Source organism: Peromyscus eremicus, chromosome 5 (genome assembly GCF_949786415.1).
Source record: "Peromyscus eremicus chromosome 5, PerEre_H2_v1, whole genome shotgun sequence".
In the NCBI taxonomy this organism is placed as follows: Eukaryota; Metazoa; Chordata; class Mammalia; order Rodentia; family Cricetidae; genus Peromyscus; species Peromyscus eremicus.
The window spans coordinates 82,480,996-82,497,075 of NC_081420.1; the positions used below are offsets into that span (position 1 = coordinate 82,480,996).

General features: G+C 48.2%; 1 protein-coding gene across 1 annotated transcript in view; it reads left to right on the forward strand.

Annotated features, from left to right (window-relative positions):
* Positions 1-16,080, forward strand: part of Sipa1l2 (signal induced proliferation associated 1 like 2) — a 92,827-nt gene that overhangs the window by 59,678 nt on the left and 17,069 nt on the right. Inside the window, 6 exon segments of the mRNA XM_059263803.1 lie at positions 71-295; positions 5,176-5,329; positions 8,498-8,528; positions 8,531-8,664; positions 8,666-8,717; positions 15,253-15,384. Of these exon segments, the coding sequence (XP_059119786.1) occupies positions 71-295; positions 5,176-5,329; positions 8,498-8,528; positions 8,531-8,664; positions 8,666-8,717; positions 15,253-15,384 (728 nt within the window).

Consider the following 16,080-nt stretch of genomic DNA (forward strand, 5'->3'; position numbering starts at 1 on the left):
CAGCCCAGGGCCAGCTCTGACCACAAGTCACTGCTGTGTCTGACGGCGTCACCTTTGTCTCTTTCCGCAGTGGCTCTCACCATTCAGGAAGCCCCTCTGCTCACTGCTCCAAAAGCACTGGGTCTCTGGACAGCTCCAAAGTCTACATCGTTTCTCACAATAGCGGTCAGCAGGTACCCGGGGCTGTGGCAAAGCCTTACCACAGACAAGGGGCAGCAAACAAGTATGTCATTGGCTGGAAAAAGTCGGAAGGCAGCCCACCACCTGAGGATCCTGAAGTCACTGAATGCCCTAGGTAAGTGGCTTCCTGTTACATTGACAATTGCATTCGCTTACTCCCTTCCTACTATAGGAAGCAGTTTCTAGAAAAGGGCAGTCAAGAAATGTTTGTGTGTGTGTGTGTGTGTGTGTGTGTGTGTGTGTCTGTCTGTCTGTCTGTCTGTCCTAGTAAAGGTTACTGTTGCTGATAAAGCACCATGACCAAAGCAAGTTGGGGAGGGGAGGGTTTATTTGGCTTATAGGAGGTCAGGACAGGAACTCACACAGGGCAGGCACCTGGAGGCAGGAGCTGAGGCAGAGGCCATGGAGGGGTGCTGCTTATTGGCTTGCTCCTCGTGACTTACTCAGCCTACTTTCTCATAGAACTCAGGATCATCAGCCCAGGGTTGACCCCAACCACAGTGGGTCTACCCTCCCCATCAATCACTAATTAAAAAAATGCTCTACAGGCTTGCCTATGTCCTGATCTTATAGAGGCATTTTGTCGGTCGAAGTTCCCCCTTCTCAGATGACTATAGCTTGTGTCAAGTTGACATAAAACTAGCCAGCACAGTGTGTGTGTGTGCACGTGCACATTTGTACACAGTCGTGTGGAATCCAGAGAACGACTTCTGATGATATTCTTCAGGCACCATCTACCTTCTTCGAGACAGGGCCTGTCATTGACCTGGAACTCACCATGTAGGTGAGACTGGCCAGCCCTTGAGCCCCAGTGATCCTCCTGTCCACTTCCCCAACACAGGGATTACAAGTGCAGATCCCCTTGTTCAGCTTCTTACCTGGGTGCTGGGGGTGAAGTTCAAGTTCATGCGCTTACAAGGCAAACATTTTACCCACTGAACCATCTCCATTTCCCAGCCTCTGTTCTGAACTCTTTAAATGTTGACATCTGTGCTCCTCTCTTTGATGTCTTCATTTGATGATGGTGATGATGGTGACGGTGACGATGATGTGGAGAGGGGTGCCATGGCGTGTGGCTAGAGGTCAGAGAACAGCTCTGTGGAGTTGGTTCTCTCCGTCCACCGTAATGGTTCCTGGGATTGACTCAGACTGTCCAGCTTGCACTTTGAGATGGCAAGCCCTTTGATGAGCCATCTCTCCATCTCTCCAGCCCTTGACTTTTATATGTTAAAAAAAATGTAAACTCTGTTGTCTTTGATTCTATATCCAAAAACCTGCCTGCAGTGGAGTCATGGTAACAGCTGGCCATGGTGCGGCCATAGACTCTGTGGTAGCTCAAGGCCAAGGGCAGCATGAGTTCCACAGTCAGAAAACATAAAAGCAAAAACACTTTACCTGATTGTTTTGTAGGACTCTTGAGCTTTGATGGGCAGGTGGGGGAGAATGCTTTGTGTGTGTAAAAGGAGGAAAAACTGAAGGTTTGACAACATCCAAGAAGCCTTAGAAACTGTGTGTCATAGGATCTGAATCGTGTGCTCTGCTCTGTGAGCTTGCCATGGTGTAGGCATGGGCTGGGTGTGCCTGTGAATGCACAGCTTATGGGAGGGTGCAGAGACTCTTAAAGGAGACACTTCAGAGTCAAGGTTTGGTTTGTGAACCAGCACTGACATCTGATTAAATGATCCCATATTAAACCAACTGTCATGCTTATAGTTTCTAAGTTGACCCTTGTGTTAGTGCTTAAATTGTCCCTGGAATCCTGGAATAGAGAGAATCCTGTCAATTTGTTGCAAAATGTTTGAGAAGGGCATTTCTACTGTACCTTTCACATAACTGCTAATGTTAGGAAAACGTATGAGTATTCTGTCATGCATGGGTGTTCTGTCATACATCTTCTGGGTACTTTATGAAATTCAACCCAAGCCTTTTATAAATTCCAGAAAGCATTGTTGGAACCCCGGTGGGTGTGGCACAGGCTGTGTGTGTGTTTATGAGTAGGCCCATACTGACTTCAAGGGAAAGGGGCCATACAGGAGTGTTGAGGGTAGGGGTTGGCATCCCTGGGGAACAACTCCACATATACTAGGTGGGGCCCAGCATGTCCCTGCTGCAGCCCCTCGCCTAAGAAGTCTCCCTGGCCCGATGGTATGGGGCAAGTGGCATTCTCCCACGTGTATACTCAGGCATGTGTTAGAGGGAGGGCCGGTGGAGGCCGTTCATCCTGCCCCCACTTCCTAGGACTTGAGCCCAGAGTGGATATGTCAGGTCATTGTGTCAGTGTAGGACTCCAGCCCCGCGTGTGTGTTCACATGTCAGGAATAATTGCTGAAGGCACATCCCCCAGGTTCTAAGGAAAGACATCCGTACAGGACTGCAAGGCTGGATTTTGAGTCCTGTCAGAGTACCACCTACCTGTACTGTAAGAGCCATTCAGGAAGCTGCCAGACAGCCATGGGGCTAGCACCGCTGTGAATCAAGCACTGGCAGTACCCCCTTGTGCATAACATCAAACCTCAGTTTGCTTTCTTTGGGAGAAGTTCATAGCTCCGAAATTACCAGTGGGCCTGGGGGATGGCTCAGCAAATGTGGTTCTCGCTGGACTCCCACGCCTGTGTAAGAGGTAGGAGTGGTAGCATTCACCTGTAATCCCAGCTCTGACAGGTGAAGACAGGTGTTCTCAGGGATCCCCAGGCAAAACAGTGAGTTTCGGGTTCAGCAGGAGATCCTGTCTCAAAAACTAAGATGGGGGAGCTACAGAAAAAGACATCTCAATATCAGCGTCTGACCTAAACCTTCACACACACAAATGCTGCATAGACGTGCATACACCACCAGAAAGGAAGGGAGGAAGCGAGGGAGATCACTAGTTACTTTAAAATTGTGCTATAGAGCCTTCTGTCATGGCTTTTGCCCAAAGTATCCTGTTTTTAAAAATAATATAAGCAGAGGAGCAATCATGCCTGGTACCTGAGTGTGGCCCTGCTTCCCGCCAACAGCCTTCTGAGCCCCTGCCCGGCCAGCTCCGCCCAGGTGGGCTCTTCTTTGCACCTTCTGTATACTTCCTACATGCATATATGTCTATACATTCCGACTAGGGGTCATCCAGGGTCCCTGTGTAGTCACAGTGACCAGCACAGAATAAACCTTTGGAGCATGTTTATGGCACATAGTTGAACACATTTTTCCAGAATTAGTTTAGCAGAGAATGCTGGTGGTTCTTATCCCATAGAAGCTAGAAGCATTCTCTGTAAGCTGTACGATCATGGTTTGGTTTGGTTTGGTTTCTCCACACTGCAGCTGTTGGTGAAACCTGGGGGTTTTTCTGTGTCTCCCCCAAATCAAATAGGGCATGATGATCTTGAGCACTTTCCAGCCCTAGTATTGGGACCCAGAGTCAAGTACTTCTTGGACATGCTGTTCCTAAAAGCCATGTATGGCTCTTTCCCTAGAAGGCCCATCTGCAAAAGTCCCCAAGGTTTTGGGGTTCTGGTGGCCCCCTTCTCATACCCTGTCATCACACAAGCCTGGTCCCTTCCAGTCACATCTGAAAGGTCTGGAAAGCTACTGTCCCAGCCCGTCTGTTCACATTGTCAGCATCACCTGAACTTCAAGGTGGGGAAGGACAAGCAGAAAGCCACAGAGAGTTTCCCACAAGGCCTAGTCACTATGAACAGGCCCTGGTATGTTCCTTCCTCTCACTCCCCAATGAGCCGTCTCACTGTGATGAGGTAGTATTTCACTGAAACAGGCATGTCAATGCTACACTGACCTGAGGGTCACCCTCTGTAGTTCCCTGCTGTGGGCAGCCAGTTCCTGAGCCTTATGTTTACAGTTGTATAGCACAGATCATCCAGCCTGATTATCCCGAGTCCCTGAGAGTGTCTGGCTGCTCAGATCATGTTTTTGACCACAGACCTTTCCAAAGTAACTCCCCAGTCGGTCATGGGAAGGACCTGAACACAGTAATTCAACATGGCAGGCTTTTGTAGCTTATACATACATCTTCACATCCTTGTAATTAAGGAAGACAGTGGCTTTATTTATCCAAACAGCTTTGTTAAGTCACCAATAATAAAACCTGCTTAGCTCATGCCTCAGCCATTTTCTCTTAAACCCAGGCCACCTGGGGCAACCTTCTCTCTTTGGCAGCCTTGGGGTCCTGCTGTCCGGCCTCAGGGAGGGTGCATGTTGCTACAGTTCCTAACGGTGTCTCAGGAGTATGGAAGCTGCTTTCTGACACAGTTTAGGAGTGAAGTGTGCATTGTTTTAAAGTTGGTAGTGTTTTCATCTTGGGCTTAGTAGATCTGAGTTGTCTCTGAATTATTCAGAAATCTAACTATATTTAAGCTCATTTCAGATGTGAGATGATGTGGGGATGGCACATACACACAACTACAGTGAATTGTCAGAGCTGAGAACCCCCCTGTGTTTGTGTGTGTGAGTGTGAGTGTGTGTGTGTGTGTGTGTGTGTGTGTGTGTGTGTGTGTGTACCAGAGAATAACCTTGGCTGATAGGCCTCAGGCTCTACCCACCACTGTGATTGTTTGTTTGTTTGTCTGTCAAGATGGTTTCTCTGTGTAACAGCTCTGGCTGTCCTAGAACTCACGCTGTAGACCAGGCTGGCCTCGAACTCACAGAGATCTGCCTGACTTTGCCTCTGGAGTGCTGGGATTAAAGGCGTGCGCCGCCACCACCCAGCCCCACTGTGGTTTTTGAGACAGTATCTGTCACTGGCCTGGAGCTTGCTGATTAGGAGCTACCAAGATGGCTGACCAGTGAGCCCCTGTGGGTCTGCTTGCTCTGCCTTCCCAGTGCCAAGAATACCACCATACCTGACTTTTTTTTATCTGGGTTCTGGGAGATTGAACTCAGGTCCTCATACTGGACTGTCTCCTCAGTCTTCAAACGTTTCCTGGACCTTCATCTGACCACCAACGGGCGTCTCCTAGGTAGGCCGCAGCTCCTCTGAGCCTATATTCTGGTTTATTCCATCAGGATATATGGCGAGATGGACATGATGTCCACAGCCACTCAGCATCCGGCAGTGGTGGGAGACGCTGTTTCGGAAACTCAGCATGTCTTATCCAAAGATGACTTTCTGAAGTTGATGCTTCCTGACAGCCCCTTAGTGGAGGAGGGAAGACGGAAGGTGAGTGACCGTGGGGGCTGTGGAGTCACCAGGAACACTTAGTCAGTCTGAAGCAGCTGCAGGGTGCTCGTGGTACCTCTCTCCACAAGCTTTTCTGTGGTCCCACCAACAGTCCAGGACAGAGTGGCCATTGCCACTGCCACAGTTGTCAGGTTTGGGATTTTTTTTTTTTTTTTTTACAAGACAGGGTTTCTCTGTGTAGCCCTGGCTGTCCTGGAACTTGCTCTATAGACTAGGCTGGCCTACAACTCAGAGATCCGCCTGCCTCTGCCTCTTGAGTGCTGGGATTAAGGGTGTGCACCACCACCCAGGCTTGGTTTTTGTTTTGCTTTTGCTTTGTTTTCATTTTAGTACTGAGGATGGAACTCCAGGGCCTTGCACACTCTAGGCAAGAGCTGCAGCCCAGCTCTGCAATTCCTTCAGGGCAAGCAAGCCGAGGAGGCTAGGGTGGGGAGCATGGTGTTCTTGAAGGTGCTCTGAAAGCCAGGCAGGCTCCCCTAAGGTCTTAGCTCCAGCTATGACCTGCTACATGAACATATGCAAGTGGCCTTTGTGTGCTGATGTTAAAAAAAGTTAGGACAATAACTATGCTAGGAAATGATACATAGGAGCCTAACACAGTGTCTAGACAGCTGGAAGTCAAACCTCAGCCACACTGCATAACTCACCCAGGACCTCCAGTCTGTACTCTGCCCAGGTCTTCCTGGGAGGCCGTCTGTTCCAGCAGTGGATGGGGTTAAATTGCAACCCCATCTATCAAACCTTGTATTCTACCAGAGCTGCAAACCTCGGAGAGACAGTACTTTCTCATCCTCATGCTCAGCAGCACATTCTTAAGAAAGAATGCACTGGTCTTTGATTTGCTCTCCCCAAGTTCGTTCATTCTCTCTCTCTCTCTCTCTCTCTCTCTCTCTCTCTCTCTCTCTCTCTCTCTCTCTCTCTCTCCACACACACACACACACACACACACACACACATACACAGAGAGAGAGAGAGAGAGAGAGAGAGAGAGAAGCCACTTTTTAAAATAATGCAAAATTGGAGCTACCAAGATGACTTAGCAATTAAAGGTACTTGCTTGCTGAGCCTGATGACCTCAGTTCTGTCCCTAGGACCCACGTGGTGGAAGGAGAAGGTGGGCTCCCCCAAGTTATCCTCTTTGACCTCCACCTATGTACCATGGCAGATATGAGCCCTACACACAATAAATAAATGAATGCAACAAAACAGTTCTTAAATTAATGCAAAGTATTAAAAGAGCCTAACTAAGTTTCTCCAGTCACTTCTTTTTGCAGTAACTGAGGCTCGGCTGGGGGAATGTGAAGCAAACACTGATTTTTGGAACTAGAAGAGAACCTCTCTCACTTGTAATCCAAGCTTCTTTGGGTTAAGTGGGAAAGTGAGGCATTTCCTGGGATGGCCGTGAGCAGGCGCTGTGTGCTGCCTTCTCATTGTGAACAGCACACAGTTAGCGGTCTTGTGTTCCCAGAGCAGCACCATTAGGCCCTCCCCTCCCCCTCCCCGTTCCCATCCGCTTTCATGTTAGCGTCTGCACTCAGCTGTAAAGAACTTGCCGGGGTATGAAAGGGGAATCCCACCAGAGTGCCTCACGATGAGCCTTGTTCTTCAAGCTTGTGTCAGATCCCAGTTAGGGAACTGTATGTGCTTGGGTTCAAGGGCAGATGACTCCACAGCATGCAGCGTCTCAGAATGGGTGGACTCGTGCCTGGATGTGTGTGTTTTCTTCAAAGATAATCACTTCCTTTTCCCAGTACAAGTGAGCGTTACAGTTCACACATACCAGTTGCATTCTTCACTGGAAAGACCAGACAGAGTGAATAGAACATGGGCAATAGAGAGATTTCTAACCTCCTTGCCACGTCCAGAAATGTTAATGTCCACTTCTTTCTGTATTAGAAATGAGTGTTCTAGAAATGGTATTTACATGAGAGGAAAGTGGTTCAGTATGCCAAGGAAGCCATGGAGAATTGAGATCGGGCTGACTTTTTGTGAGTCCTTGCTTTAGTTGGGATTTGTTTTACTGTGTCTGAGAGCTAACACACAGTGATGTTAGTGGTTTCCTTAGAGTTGGTTGTCCTACTTTCATTTCTCTTGTGGTTATTATTTTTTAAAGAAAGCAACCGAGAAGAGAAAAGGATTTATTTCATCTTGCAGTTTCAGATTACAGCCCATAAATGTGTAGAAGTCAAGGCAGGAACTTCAGACAGCTAGCTGGTCACATCACATCCACAGACAAGAACAAATAGAAGTGGGTGCATGTGTGCTTGCTTGTGCACAGCTCAGTGTCTCCACTCTACTGCATACAGTTCATGAGCCCGTGCCTAGGGAATGGTGCCACCCACAGTGGGCTGGTCATCCCTTATCACTTAGTGTAAGACAACCTCCCACAGACATTCCACAGGCTAACCCAGGGTAGACATTTGAGACACTCTTCCCAGTGATTCTAGACTGTGTCAGCTGACAAAACTGACCCTCGCAGTAGTTTTGTCCATGGATTGTAATTCAGATTCCAACAATTATAATAGACTTTTGCAAGTGATAATGTTTAAATGGACAGTAGAATTTACTGGTTTTAAACTACTTTTCCTGAGCCCATTTATATGGCTCAGGAAATGTCAGAGTTCAGAATTAGTTGAGTTAGACTCAGTTGAACCTCCCTACTGTCAATTGCCTAATATTAAAATTTAGTCATTTCCAATTACCATCAAGCCACAGTGTGTGCTTTTGTGAATATTAGTTGTCTGAAATGGCAACCTTGTTTATTACCAGGAGCACTTGCCTCTCTACAGTTCCATTTAACATTTCAGAATTAATAAAGCTGTATGTATCTAATTTGTACTAGTATTTCACAGAATGTCAGAGGAGGGAACTCTGAAGTCTAGGCACGATACAAGACTCAAGGAAGCCACTCCATAGCACAGTCAGACAACTCTAACTACATATGTATTGTGGGTGTTTTATTAGGTTTTGAGATGGTCTTGGTATGGTAGCCTAGACTTGCTTGTAACTTGCCGTGTAACCCAGGCTGGCCTTGAATTCTCACAGTCCCCCCCAACTCAGCTTCCCATGTACTGGGGATTATAGGTGTGCACCACTACTCCTGACACCTTCAGATTGTTAACGTCCTTTGCTTTGCTCAACCCCTAGTTTTCGTTCTATGGGAACCTGTCTCCAAGGAGGTATTGTACCGAACACTGTCGGATGAGAGTGTATGCAGCAACCGGAGAGGATCTTCCTTTGCCAGTTCTCGAAGCTCCATCCTGGACCAGGCCCTGCCCAATGACATTCTGTTCAGCACCACTCCACCCTACCACAGGCACGCTGCCTCCAAGGACCCACCCCGCTCCCAGCATGGGGAGCCTACGGAGTAAGTGGGAGGTCGGGCCACCCTGGCTGCCTGGGTGGGCACATGGGACACCTGTGGGTTCATGTGCTCTTCAAGTTGAATATCCCAGTGCACATGTGGAATCAGGTGTCAATTGTTCGGCACTATTTTCTCTGTCTTTTAACTCATTTTCAAATAACAAAACTGCAAGGTGGTTTACATTAGATATTATTATCAAATACTGTTTTACTTTCTCTCTGAAGAAGCGATGTGTAAAGCCTAACTTTTGCAAAAAGCACAGTGGCATGGAGTGAGTTTCAGGTTAGTCAAGCCTTCCAGCCCTTCCTTTTCATGGTCCTAGTAACAAGTGGTAGCAGGGGGTTATTGGGAGACCCAGCTCTGGCTTTATGACCCTCTGCATGTCATCTCTATTTCCTTGTGCCCCAGCTCACACCAGTACCCCGGTCACAAGTCAAGCTGATGATTGCCAGATCAAATTTTGAAACTCTAATTTTTAGTGTCTGAGTGTGTGTGTGTGTTGTATGTGTATGCGGGGGCACAGTATAGGGTATCTTACTGAACCCAGAGTTTGCCATTTCAGCTCTCCTAGCTGGCCAGCGTGTCCCTGGGATCCGCTTGTGTCCTCTGCTGGCACTGTGGTTACAAGCGTACATCAGCATGTTTGTCCTTTACATGGATGGTACTAGAGTCCCAACTCAAGTCCTTAGATTCGCACAGCAGGCATTGTACCCACTGAGCCAGCTCCCCGGTCTCGGCGTGTTAGGTTTTGATACTTTTTAAATGTTAATTTCTGCGCCCTTGCCCCAATTCCTATTTTACAGAAAAGACAACAGTTTTACCATAAATTTATGTTCAAGTTGGTTTTTAAATTTCATCATAAAAGAACCATCTTTTGAGCTAATTCAACTTCTGCAGCATATATAAACATCCCAAGTTATCTGACATAAGGCTCCTAATAATGTTCAACAAGCTTGGAGAGAACCTCGTCTTTGCAGTGCATAATGTATTTCTTCAGGAGCATGCCTGTTATAAAATCTCTGACTTCTCAATGGCAGGACAAAAGTTCAGACACATTTATTACATTCCTCTGTGTTCCTTTAATGGCATAACCATGCATCCTCTTTGAGACACGGCTTCATGTAGCTCAGGATGGCCCTATAAGTGTTTCTTAAAAGCTTTTTTGAAGCTACTGAAGTTCTGCTTTATGCCTTTATTTTTTTTCTATTTCCCACAGTACAAGTGGTCTGTGTTGCTGGGTTTTCCATTCAGTCATTCTTTTGTTTGCCTGTGAAAAAATGCATAGTTTTTTTTAGCTTCAATTTCTTAAAATAAATAATAATAATTATAATAATAATCAACTTCACTTCTTAAACAGGTTTTGTGTTTCATAGGATGAGCAGAACATACTTAGTTCCACACACTCCCTGCTCCTGGAAGACTCTTCCCTTACCAGTGCGTGGCTGCCCTCCCCACCCCACCACAGGCAGCGTGGCACTTTGGTTACAGTCGAGCCCACAGGTGCATCATTGTTAGCCGGCCGTAGTTCACGCTTTAGGTTCCACTCTGCACATGCTCTGCACAGATGGTCAGTAGCATGTGTCTGCCTCCGCAGCATCGTACAGATCAGCTTCATGGCCTTAAAGAGCCCGTTTCTTGAATTTCCCTCCTGCCCTCCTCACCTACAGCAAACCTGATGTCCTGTAATGTCTTGGAGCTGGAATATACAGCCATTCATGCTGGCCTCTTTCTTCGCGTCAGCAGTTAAAGTTCCTCTGTGCCTTTTCTCATCTCTGAATGATAGTCCCATGCTTTCTGTGGATTCTTCATATATGTCCATAGTATCAAGGCATACTGAGGAAAGAAGCATGATGTTTGTACCATGTTCTTGTCTCTTCTTTACATGTCCTTGCTATTAAGTGCAATCTCATAAAACACTCTTATTTGGTAATGTGTCTCCTTGAGCCTTAAACTGCTCAAAACTCTGCAGTAGTAGTAGAAGTACTAACTGTAATGTGTAACTGGATGTAAATAAGAAGCCTTGAAATAACATGTAGTGACTTACCTTCTCCAAAAATCTCTGATTCCCTTCCGCTGCCCATGAATCTTAAGCATCCAGGATCCAGTTGGAAGATGCTAGTTCCTGGTCCATGACCACCTCTGATACTTGTGTGATGGTTTCCATCTGTCCCCTCAGAATCCATTCATCCAGTGCCGTCCTGGTTGTTGCACAGACCCCGACCCCCAAAGGGACACAACCCTCTGAGAATTGGCAGCATTCTGAATTGCTGCAGTGTGAACTCTGACCTCCAGAAACAGTCTTTCAGTGGTGAACACAAAAGAACACGTGCCCGGGAATACCTCTTAGATTCTCAAGAGACAAACATTGTGTCACATGAAGATGTGGAGTGTCCATGTGATGTCTTCTAGCTTGGGTAGTTCTTTGTGTTAGATGCAGCCAACCTTTTGACATTGGGATACACTATTGTCATCTATAAAGTTCACATTCAAGACCCATTTAGTTGATGCTGTCAGGGTGGCCCCTTAGCTTTTATAATAACACCAATAAAGTCAGACATAGTCAGGACGGTAGAGGGATATTAGGAATCCACAAGATTGGTGTCCAGGACTAAAGAACATGCTGGATGGGCAACAGGGCCTAGACACTAGCCACCCCTAAAATCTAGGTCCTCATGCAGTGTGGGCAGAGATAATCAAGCAGAGAAATTGCGTGGTTCTGTCCAGGTGAAGCTGATGATTGTCCACTTGTACCCAGAAATGCATTCAGGCCAACTAGGCCCCCCTTCTGTTCTTCACCTCCTTGAGGACCCCAGGAAGTACTCCTATTCTAATTTTCTATTTCTCTCTGCTCTAAGTGTATCATCTTATCTGACCTGACTTACATAGCACAGGCCTTCCTGGCTCTGTGAGGAGCCAGATGCTGTTCTGGAGTGAGTCACATGCTGTAGGCTCTGCGACTGGGCCCAGGAGCTGGTGGCCAGAGAGCTAGTCAGTGTAGTCACCTAGCTGATCACTTTCTGAATCTCCTGAGGCACCCCAAGGCTTTGAAGAGTTGGATTTGAAAGGATAGCTTTGGGTAGCTATGGCAACGCAGTCTTTTCTAGAAGCCATCCAACCTGGAGAATGGAACACATAGAGTGTAATATCACAGGCATGGTAGAGACTCCTCCTTCCCACCATATCCAAACCCACCAGACCATGGACAGTGTTTCTTTCCCGTCCCTGGCTCCTTATGGGTCCTCACTGGTTCCACCGTCCTCTGACATGGTGACTGTGCCTGCTGGCTTCCCAGTGTCGCATCCAGTAATGCAGGCAGAGGTGTGTGTCAGTTAAAGACATAACAATAATTTGCTGCTGGTTTGAGTCTTTGACAAAAAAGAATTTTAAAAGGCTGACCTTGTTCTTAATTACTTCATTTCCACTCAATGGAAGAAAAATAATGTTAAGTGTGCCAGATTTTGATTATTGGAAAAGGCACATGTAGTTTCTGGGTTGTCTGAAAGACAGCCACAGCCTAAGGCTCTCCCTGCTCAGGTCAAGTCAGGCTAAGGTTCAAATCTCCCCACACTCATCCCAAGCTTTTATGCCAGTAGTGTGTCAGCTGTCTGCCAGCTCCCCCTTGTCACTCGGACCTCAAGCAAGTGTCACCTCCTTAGACAGGACTCCTTCTCACAGCACATCACCTAGCCTGTCTTTTTCAAAAGATTCAGGAAGCCCAGTGCGTGTCTGTCTCCTAGTGACAGAGCCCAAGAGCGGAGCCCCAGCTGTATCTCGGCTGTCCCGCTCCTGTGATGTGATGGAGCAGTCACTCTAAAAACAGCACTGGAGGCCCAGCCAGAGGGGGACTTCTCACGCAGTCTCCTCCACCTGTTCCTCAGTATTGCATCTGCAAAAGTTCCCTTCACCGTGGAAGGGCGTTGACCCTGAGCAGCTTTGCATGCTGTCTTCCACCCTTGGTTCCCTGCATGGCTGAGAGCTGGGGGAGACGAGGGTGTCTGCCCTCGCCTCGGGTTATGCAGGGCACTTCCTGAGACCCCAGTGCCACTTAGTGGTGACTGCCCTTGGGTTCTCGTGTGAGCAGACTCTAGGGCTGACTAAGTTGCATCTGTCTGCACACCCAGTCACTCCCATCTGCCCCTCAGCCCCAAGATTCTTAATCTGTGCTTTGCCTCAGAAACAGTTGAATTTTTAGCCCAAGAGTGTCAAGTGGTTGTTTCATTGAGTAACTGGGGGAGTGATCTTCCACAGGAGGGTGTTAAATTAACTCTCACCCCACCTTCTAAATCAGAACCAGCCACTGTCCTCCTCACTCTCACATAGACCTCCATCCCTCCTTTATCATGCCAGCCAGCCACTGTCCCTTTCATTCTGCTAACGACACCAGCCACTGTCTTCTTCCTGGCACTGGCCAGTGGACCCTCCAATGTACCCTAGAGAAGGCCTCGGAGGAGGGACCCAAAAATCTTTCGCTCCCAGCTCCTGCTCCAGCCTTCTGCTGGCTTTCCTCTTGACACTGGCAGAGTGCAAGCATGAAGTGCTGTTACTGTAAAGACGTCCAGGGAGAGGCTGCCATGGTGTGCCCTCAGTGGAGACTGGGAACACGTTGGCAGACATCACCACTCCTCAGCATGGTCTCCCGGAAACAGCACCGTCTGACTGCTGTCACTGGAGCAGTCTGCATGTGTGGAGTGGGAGCAGGCTGTGGGTGTCCTTCAAGGCCACATGTGCAAAGTGATGTCTGTCCCATTCCAGATGCCAGCCCCTCACAGCTTCCCAGGAGGATGGAGGTGCAGAAATCACAGGTGCATTTGCTTAATTACGCCCCTGAACTTAATTGCAGGTTCTGCCAGCCAGGTGGCCATTACTTTGATTGGTCTCATTAGTCAGACGCGGCCACAAGCAGCTGCATGCACTGCTCTGGGCAGGTTCAGAAAAGGCGCTTTGAAATCGTCCGGTCAGGCCCTTTCAGAGTTTCTTCTCAGGTGCATACCGAGTTCTTAACAGTGAGTGTTATTACTGTCCTGAGCGCTTAAGGAGCCTGCTGCGAGAGCTTCAGGAGAAAAGGGATGGTGAGAAAACACACGTGCTCTGCTGACGGGAACTGTCAGGCGTGCCAGGGAGCGAGGGAGGCCGCGAGGCTTCTGGTGTGGCAGTAGGACTGTCCTGTGACGTCGGAAGAGTGGGCCAGCAGCCACATCTGCACATAGGTCGTGAAGAGACATCCTTTCTTTTTCTAATCTGTCCACTGAGGCAGCCTCACCACATTTGGGTCTGTAATGTCTGCCATTCAGCTTTGCTGACCTTGTTCCTCACACTTTGGCAATCACCAGAAAAGAGATTGCTACCAGTCTGCTTCAAGGCAGGGTGAGGGTTGAGGCATCTTTTAAAGGGGGGGCTGGTACCCTGAGGAAACAAGAGCTTCTCCCAGGCCTCAGAAAGCTTCTGCGAGGGTGTAAAGTGAGGATGCTCTGCAAGGCTCCACGCTGACCGCCCCTGCTTGCTCCCTGCCATCCAGCTGGTCTCGTGTTGGCTGTTTATGAAAAACCTCCATCTCTTTGGGGTGGTTTAATATGTCCTATTTTAGCAGGACATGTTTTCTACAGTTTCCTAGGCCCCTTTATGAGAGATGATGGCAGTACCTCTGATAACCAACTTAGTGGCGACTGTGACATTTGCGCCATGACTGAGTGGAGACATGCTCTCTGTGCTGTGACTGACAGACCTACTCACTGACTCTCTGACCTTGGAAGGGTCAGCAGTGCTGTTGGCTGTGACTAACTGGCTCAGCGGGGACAATGGTACCTATGCAGGGACTGATGGACCAACAGATCAACAGACTAACAGGCTCTAGGTAGGGACTAATGGTACTCATGCTGTGAGTGGCTGATTATGAGGATGGTGGTACCCATGCTCTGACTGGCTGGCTGACTCTCTGACACTGTGTGGGCAGCAGTGCCCATTCTCTGACTGGCTGACTGACTGTCTGTGAGGACAGTGACTAATGGAATGATAGGTTGACTGACTCCAGACAGGGAGTGTGGTGCTTATACTGTGACTGACTAAGTGAGAACAGTGATAACCATGCTGTGACCTAACTGACTGGTCCTGTGTGGGGAGCACTATTCATGCTGTGACTGACCATGTAGACAGTAACTAATGGATTGACAGACTGACTATACTGGGGACTGTGGTGCTCATATTGATGTACTCTATGGGATCTATGGTACCTATGCCGTGACGAACCAACCAACAGATGCCCTATGAGGGTGATGGTGCACATGCTCTGACTGACTGGCTGGCTGATTCCCTGTCTGGATGGTAGTCCCCATGTTGTGACTGACTGACTGATTCCCTGTGAGGGTACCCATGCTGTGACTGACTGGCCTTCTGACTGACTCTCTTTGAGGGCAATGGTACCCATGTTCTGACTGACTGACTAACTAATGGATTGCCAGACTCTCAGGATAATGATACCCATGCTGTGATTCTGGGTGGAGACAGACTGACTGACTTACACTCTGATTTTGTTTCTACTCAGATGAGTTCTGGTTTTCCGACGGGTCCTTATCGGATAAATCCAAGTGTGCAGATCCTGGCCTGATGCCGCTACCAGACACAGCCACAGGGTTAGATTGGTCCCATCTTGTGGATGCTGCACGAGCGTTTGAAGGTAAAGATTCACCCACACCCCAGGCCCCTCTGTGTGTCCAGGGAGCATGCTCCTGCAGGGCCTATACTGCAGCTTAGGAACACATGTCTATGTATTGGATCATCTGGCAAATGTTGAATGCTCTGCCCATCTTTGAAGATGAAATAGGAGAAGACTTGGTTCTAAGGAAGCATCTAGATGTGGTCAAGTCACTTGGTGAAATCAGTGCTAGGCAAGGGATTTCAAAGCTAGGCAAGGGATTTCAAACCCTAAATTCTGCTCCAGATACCAACTGCCCCCCGATCAGACAAGCCCCTTTTCCTCTTTGGCTCCATTTCTCTGTGTGAAAAGCATGCATGATTGCCTAGCTCCCACTCTCTCTGTCCTTGAAGCACACTAAGGTGACATGGGAGAGAACTCTCAAGAGGCCAAAGCTGCCAAGTTTGGTAGGACAAGCAGGTGCTGACTTAGTGCCAATACAGAAGACTCTGACAGGATTGTGTGCTCTGGCAAATCCCTCTAGCTGTGTGGGCCTCGGCTTCTTCTAACCCTGTGGGTCAGTAGGTCAGTAAACTGGAGAGGGTCAGTTAAGCCTGTGGGTCAGTAGGTTAGTTAAACTTGTGGATTGGCAGGCTGCAGAGGGTCAGGGAAGCCTGTAGGTTGGTGGGTCAGTTAAGCCTGTGGATCAATGGGCTGCAGAGAGCCAGTTAAGCCTGT